The sequence below is a fragment of the Solanum stenotomum genome, chromosome 7 (genome assembly GCF_019186545.1).
Source record: "Solanum stenotomum isolate F172 chromosome 7, ASM1918654v1, whole genome shotgun sequence".
In the NCBI taxonomy this organism is placed as follows: domain Eukaryota; kingdom Viridiplantae; phylum Streptophyta; class Magnoliopsida; order Solanales; family Solanaceae; genus Solanum; species Solanum stenotomum.
The window spans coordinates 13,690,743-13,698,947 of NC_064288.1; the positions used below are offsets into that span (position 1 = coordinate 13,690,743).

Consider the following 8,205-nt stretch of genomic DNA (forward strand, 5'->3'; position numbering starts at 1 on the left):
CGATCCACATGTCAAAAAATGGGTGGAGCCTCTTCCAACTTTGGTTGGTTGGGCCTCACCCATAATAAAATTTTTCAAGCTAAGTGTTCTATTTTAAAAGAGTAAAGTATCAAAACACATTAAAATTATTTCATTTTCTGTATTTCAGACCTAAAATATTAGAAGTGGAAGAGTCATACCGACTCATTAATTTGAAAAACACATCTAAATTGTGTGTATAATACATATTTTATTTAGAAAAACATTATCACATGACATTTTATATGAATAAAATATTTTACTTTGATAAAAAAATATTACTATTAGTATTAATTAAAAGTTAAAGAGTAAAGTATTATTATCTAAAAAATAATATTTTTTAATTTAAAATATTTTTCTTACCCCTCGGCACCACCTCCTCCCTTGTACCCCGACAANCCCCCCCCCCCCTCCCCCATCTGACCTTTCACTTTCAATTTTTTATATATGAAATAATATATATTGGATTCGTTCTTGCATATGCACTAATATTTAGTATTGCACAGGGTCTAATATACCCTAATACCTATGACTGTATAATTGTGGTTAGGGGTGTACTACATGATCGAGTTAATTCAAAATTTTCAAATATCAAATTAAATTATTTGTGTCAAATTTTAAAATTTATAAACCAAATCAAATTAATAAAACTCGGATATTTTTGGGGTTTTTAATTTCGAATTTTTTCGTGTTGGTTCGGAATTTTCAAATATCAAATCAAATTCTTTGTGTCAAGTTTTTAAATTTATAAATCAAACCAAACTAATAAACCTTGGGGGTTTTTGGACTTTCGGATTTTTTTGATAAAGTATTCATACAATCATATAATTAACTTGTGATCCAATTATTTCTTTAGTCCAACAAAAATACAACTATCTAAGGTATTTCTTAAGAAAATAACACAAAATATGAGATGAGTGATGACACTAAATGTTCAATAAAAAAAAATGGAATTGTATAAAATAAATATTGCAAAATAAGTCATAACAAAAAATGATCATAATTTAAATTAAAAGTGCTAAATCATGATAAAATAAGACTAATAAGTATTAATTATATGATTAAACATTAAAGAAAAATTAAAATTAGGTTATGAGTTTTAAATGTCTAAATCAATGTAATACTAAAGAGCAAATATTTAACATTATTGTCATTCTTAGTGCTGAATCAAATTTTTTTTGTTAGCATTAGTATTGATTCGATTTTGAATTGAGTTTTATTAGAGTTACTAATATCTATAGACTATAACTTTTATTGGACCATTCAAAATTCTCTGTCTCAAAAAACTTGAAAAAATATGTTAAAAATAAAAATTATGAAAAAGATATAAGTAATATTTAGAAATTATATCAAAGTAAATACTTTTACGTATAAAATAAACTTTAAAAATTATATATAAATGTCGGATTGATTTGGTCTCGGATTGACATTCTTAATTAGTTAAAACCAAACCAACTCAAGTATAGTCGAGTTTTTTTTAATACCACACCAGGTCAAACCAAATTATTAGTCAAAACTTTTATCAATTTAACTCAATTTACGATTTAATTCCATTTTCGGTTTGATTTGGTACACCCTTAATTGTGGTCTATAGCTTGTTGATGTGGCATAGTTCTATCAACAAGAATACCTTTCTTGACTTCTATCTCTTTCTTTCCTTTTCTCATTTAATTTAGTCCATTTTTTCCCTTCTTCCCCTTTTCATTAATTATTTATCGTCATTTTTAACATTACTGTTTTGTGTGTATATATATATATATATATATATATATATATATATATATATATATTATTATATTTTAAGATGTCAGTAAGTGTTTCAATAAATTACTCAATTAAAGTTTAAGATAATTTTAAAAATACAAGATAAAAAGATTTTAGTTTCTAAGGCTTTATTTTGTAGGAGATTACGAATTTCCAATTTGATTTACACACATTGAAATCTTTCAGTATCAACATACAAATTGACATTTTTCTAATTCCAGAGTTCATTTGTGCTTTCTGTTGAATACATCCTAATGTGAATGGATTTTATTGCTTATTTCCTTATAGATTAATGTAAATAATTAAAAGAATCTCTACAAAACTAAAATCAATAGTCTTATACCTAACATCAATAATGTTTCAAAATATATTAAATGGATGCATTGTATCATTAACTGAAACAAAACTATTAGAAGAGATTGATTTAATTTTTTATTTTTTAAAAAAGGAATAAGGTCTATTATTATGTGATGTGAAAGATGCAAAAGAAAACAACCAACAGGTTGTTAAAGAAATTCAAAGGAAAATGCTTTCTAGCATGGTTCCCCTTTATCGAACTACATTTCAAAGTTCGGATAAAACTTCCTTTTCCATCAAAGTTAATTTGCAAATAATGTATTGGTGACCTTATTTAGTGGTGTTTGGCCATGAAAATTAAATATTTTTTATTTTATGAAAAAATTAAAATTGAAGTTGTGATCAGTCATACTTTCAGCAAAGAAAATGCATTTTTCCTAATTGATGATTTAACACCCCCCACCCCCGACAAATTTCTATAAGACTAGTAAAATCATATAACGTGACCAAATTATTTGAAATAAACGATCAAATTTGTTTCGAAGATTAATAGCTCAAAATAGATAGTCGCATAATGTCACAAATAGTTTTTTCACTCTATTTAGAATTTTTGCATTTGGAGTTGTGTTTGGTTATTGCTTTATAAATAATATCTGATTGTTTGAACGTACTTTATTTTGAAAATATGAAACTTAATTTAAATGGATCATTCATAAAAATAAAATATATTAACATAAAATTTGAAAAGGAAAATATAGGAAAAATGAAAATAATATTTTAGTTAGTATTTAAAATTTTCATGGTCAAACACTGATTTTCAAATAAAGATTTTTTTAAAAAAAAATCTGCATGGTCAAATAGGTCAGTAACTCACTGTATGTTTTTATGCGAATACCCAATTTCTCTCTATATATAAAGGAGAAACATAGAGGAGATGATGTGGCATCTCTATGACCCCCATTTCTATTTTTTTCTCTCCTTCTTTTGGCTTTTTTTCTTCATTTTCTCAATAAATATTTTGTTTATTAATTTTAAAATTCAATCATATTACTATTCTAATCATGTCTAATAAGTAGGTGTGTACATGGCCGGGTTGGTTCGAGTTTTCAAATATCAAACCAAATCATTTGTGTCAGATTTTTAAATAATCTATAAACCAAACCAAACCAATAAAAGTCGAGTTTTTCAACTTCGGGTTTTTTCGGGTTTTTCCGGTAAAGTATTCATACAAACATATAATTTACTTGTACTTCAAATATTTTTTTAGTCCTACTTACCAAAATATAACTATCTAAGGTGTTTCTTAAGAATATAATACAAAATATTATATAAGTAATGATACTAAAATATCCAACAAAAATAATAATAATAATGAAATCACGTAAAACAAATATTGCAAATTAATAAGTCATAATGAAAATGATCATAATTTAAAAGTACTAAATCATGCTAAAATAAGTTTAATAAGTATTAGTTACATAACTAAATATTAAAGGAAATTAAAATATTTTGAGTTGAACATTATGTTTATTTGAGTATTTCAAACGGTTTTGAGTTAAACTACTTTATCAATGAGATCTTATGAGTTAATACTTGTATCTAAGGTCCTATGTTGTTGAGTAAGTCTTCCGCTTAGTACTAAGCCAGGTCAAGGGTTTAATTGGGAATCAACAATGATTTTTGAGTGCTCGTCACGTCCAGTGTGTAGTCTCGGGGCGTGACACTTAAACATGTCATGTGAAAAATTGCTATTGAAAAGTTGTCAAAAAAGGAAAAGAGTTATTTTTTAAAAAACGAATTAAAAAGAAAAGCAGGTCAACCAAATTGAAATGAAGAGTATTATTTTGTTGGAAAAATATGCAGACACATACTCTTAAAACTTTAGTAGACTTTAACAAGTATATCTGTCATATATAATTGAAACTGATACATACATGAAAAAAAACTAAAATGTGCTAAATGGCTTTTACATCAGTTGTCCTTTTTGACAAGTTGATGATTAAAGTTTGTTCTTTATTATATAAAACTTATGTTTCAATTTGAGTTTATTTGAAATAAAATTGGGCGTTGAATCGTTGAAATTTCGAAAATAAAATCCATGCACTTCAGACACAAATTTTCAATATTAATCGTGTATGCTTGAAATATTCCCAAAAAAATAGGTTAACTTGTAAAAGAAAATTGTAAAGCAGAAATTAGTTATCCTTGATTGAAGATTGTAAAGCAGACATTAGTTTCAAGAAACACTCTTACTTATCTCAACATGGAAAGAAGTTAGAGGCAAGAAAAGTAATACGACCGGATCTCTACACTTAATTAAGAAAAAATTAAGTTATCCTTGATTGAAGATTTTTTTTTTAGATTAAATAAAAAGACGATCGTTATAAATCAAAGAATTGATTAATCAAATCAATCTCAACAACATAAGATTAATCAATAATTCTCCATTCATTCCTAGAGATAATTTAGATGTGACCAAGCAGTATAAAATACTGTTCACTCTTTTGTTTTAATAAATCATTGTTCTAAAAGTGATAAAAAATCTATACAAATAGAGATTGTGACCACAAAAAATAAAGCTGAAATCATCTAAGATTATAGGAACTTTCAAACCTCACACGTAACACTTTGTCATTAATGTTTCCTCAAGGCTATAAAGAAATTTTTTGTAACCTTATGTGACTAGACTAGGAACCATATTGTCATATTGATATTAGTTCATCAGAACAATTATGTAAAATAGACACTCCTCAAACACGCCTCCTTACTTATATGACGTGTCTTATATTACTTGTTAGGTCTGATTATTAGTAGTTGAATTATACTTTAATAAATTATATCTTAATTTTTTAAATTAAATAATTATATTTTTAATATGATAAATAAATAAATAAAAATAAACCCAGGGAGTAACATGTATCTTTTTTTTGTGGCCTATATCCATGTACTTCATGCAATAATACTCCACAGCATATGGTCTATGTTGTGGTCCACTCATTGTTACAAAAAATCTTTAGTGTTCCTAACCTCGTAGTTCAATTATAAATACTACTATCTGATCTCCTCTAGTAGTATAAAGTAATAAAAACCTCAATTGCTCTAAAATTGACACAAATATTTCCATGCATTCCAGTTTCCACTACAATACAATCAACATGTATTTTCTTTCTCATCTCTTACCACTATTAGTTGCTTGGTTTTTAGCCCTTTTTGTTGCTCGCAAATACAAAAGTAGAAACATAACAAGTGCAGCAATTGGTGCACCTAAAGCTCCAGGTGCATGGCCTTTTATAGGTCACCTTCATCTTCTTAACGGCCATCTTCCCGTTTGTCGAACCCTAGGACTCATGGCTGATAAATATGGACCTATTTTTCAATTACAACTTGGTAACCATCCAGCTATTGTGGTCAGTAATTGGGAAATGGTTAAAGATTGCTTCACAGCTAACAATGACAAAATATTTGCTAGTAGACCAAATATGGCAGTTAGCAAGTATTTAGGGTATAATGGAGCCGTTTTCGCTATGGCCCCTTACGGACCATACTGGCGTGATATACGTAAAATGGTAACTCTTGAACTCTTAACTAACAGTCGCCTTGAGAAGCTAAAACATGTCCGTACATCAGAAGTGAGTTGTTGTATTAAAGAATTGTACTCAAATTGTCCAGGACAAGTGAATTTAAGTAGTTGGTTTGAGAACATAACCTGTAATATAATCATTAGAATGCTTGCTGGGAAGCGATTTACTGGATGCGCGGAGGAGATGAATTTCAAAGAATCTATAAAGAAAGCGTTGTACCTAGGTGGAGCTTTTGTTTTTTCAGATGCAATTCCATGGCTTGAATGGATGGATATTGGTGGGCATATTAAAGCAATGAAAGAGACTTATAAAGAAGTTGATAGTGTGTTTGATAGCTGGTTAAAACAACATATCAATTCTATTGGAGATGGTGAACAATCTGATTTTATTGATATCATGCTTTCCACCCTTCCAGAGGAAACCAATATGGAGTCTGCTGCATACAATCGTGATGCCATTATCAAGGCAACAACTTTGGTAAGCTCTGCTTATTATTTTGAATACTATCTTCCTAGCTAATTATTTGTCAATTTTTGAATTAACACACTTATTAAGAAAGCATTTACTCCTTTTGTCCCTGACACTTTTCATTTTTTGAGAGTCAAAAAGTTTAAGTTTGACAGACGATTTGCCGATGGAATCTTCAAATCTTTTGAAAAGAAATTTATATATTTAAAAACTACGTAAAAAATACTATAAGTCACAATAATTGACAATTCAAAATATTTGAAAAATTTACGGTTAAAGATAGACTTGTTTGAATCTCGAAATTTGAAAAGTGCCACATAAATTGGGATAGAGGGAGTATTGACATAGTGAGATTATTATTTCACCTCTATTAATTATGAAGTGGATGAATTAAAAACTTAAGAATTTCAAGAAGTTCTACATTTTTCAAAGTAATTAATTGAGGATATAATAGGTAAAATTATTTTGTCCTTGCTTGATTTGTCAAAATGGACAAGTAATCAGAAACAATTAAAACACGAAAAATGGACAAGTAATTAGAAACAGAGTAATTATTCAACTTTATTTATTTAACTTTCATAATCATCAGTTTTAGCCGAAAATGCAATTTCTTCTACTTATTCAATAGCGTGTTGGTTATTATAAATTTTTAGTTTTTTTTTTTATTTCAAAAATTAAAGTCATTACTTAGATTTATTTAGGATGCAACCCACCCTAAATCCAATTCAATTATTGATCTGGCCCGCTTAATTAAAAGGATTGACTATATAAAAGAGGTCCTTAATAACATTTAACTAAATGAATGGAGTACTATTTAAAATGTTAGATATTGAAGAATCAAACTTATGATTTCATGGAATAGTATTTAATGCACTAGTACATTACTTAAATGCAATAAATTCCATGTGTTCGAGTATATTTTGGATAGTTTGATAGAGTGTATTAGAAAAAAAAAAATGCATATAACTTTGTGTATTGTTAGTATCTTGTTTGGTACACTTTTTCAGTCTATGTATGTATAACTAATTAACTCTATTGCGTATTGAGGTGCATAATTACTAAAACATGAAAATCTATGATATTAGTAAATGCAAAGGGTTTTAATGCATGCATTAGTATAGTGAAAGACTCAATTGCCTCTATTGCCCTTTTTTATATATTTTTTTACCAAATTTATAAAGGGCATCTTTATAATATAACTATTTTGAAATTTTTTCATGCAATGCATGCAATTTTTAATATATCAAACCAAACAATATATAAAAAATAATCTTTTCATAATTAATGCAAACATAATTAATACAAATATTATATTTAGCATTATTTTTATACACCTACCAAATCCCCCTAATGACATGAAACACGCTGCCATAATAAAAGGAAGAAACAAAATAAACAACTTTGTCATTAAGAGTTAGGCATGTAGGAAGTTGCTAGCAATTCTTTTTTAAGAAAAATGATTTGATTTATGATTTATAAACAAAATCTCAATCCATTTTCTTTAATTTTATTTAATTACTTTTCACATAATTAACCAAAAGCACAGAAAACTGAAATTGTACAACAATAAGGGTGTGTTTGGTATGAAGGAAAGCATTTTCCGGAAAATATTTTCTAATTTTCTCATGTTTGGTTGGGTTAAATGTTTTCCAAATCAACTCATTTTTCTCAAATTTAAGGAAAATGACTTCCCTTCAAAACTTAAGGAAAACATTTTCCAAAACTCTCTTCCAACTTCCAATTTTAAAAAAAAATTGTTGAAAAAATCAATTTATTTGGTCCCTACCCTCAAATCAACCCCCCCAAAAAAAAAAATTTAAAGTTTGTTTTTAAATTCAATATTTTTACCCCACCCTCACCCCTACCTACACCCCCTACCACCACCCCTCCCAAAAAAAATATTAAAAGTTGTTTTTAAAAGATATTTCTAATTTCATTTTTTAATTTTTTACACCCCCACCTCCTACCCTCACCCCACCAACCCCCTATCCCATCTCCTTCAAAAAGAAAAAAATTTAAGTTTGTTTTAAAAATATATTATTTCATTTTTTCATCCTTACCCTCGACCCTCCTACCC

General features: G+C 27.7%; 1 protein-coding gene across 1 annotated transcript in view; it reads left to right on the plus strand.

Moving 5' to 3' along the window:
• The first annotated feature begins 5,168 nt into the window (after window positions 1-5,168).
• LOC125870560 (xanthotoxin 5-hydroxylase CYP82C4-like) overlaps window positions 5,169-8,205 on the plus strand; it is a 5,770-nt gene continuing 2,733 nt past the window's right edge. The window contains exon 1 of the mRNA XM_049551018.1: window positions 5,169-6,137. Coding sequence (XP_049406975.1) covers window positions 5,202-6,137 — 936 coding nt within the window. The 5' untranslated portion in view covers window positions 5,169-5,201. The remainder of the gene's footprint in view (window positions 6,138-8,205) is intronic.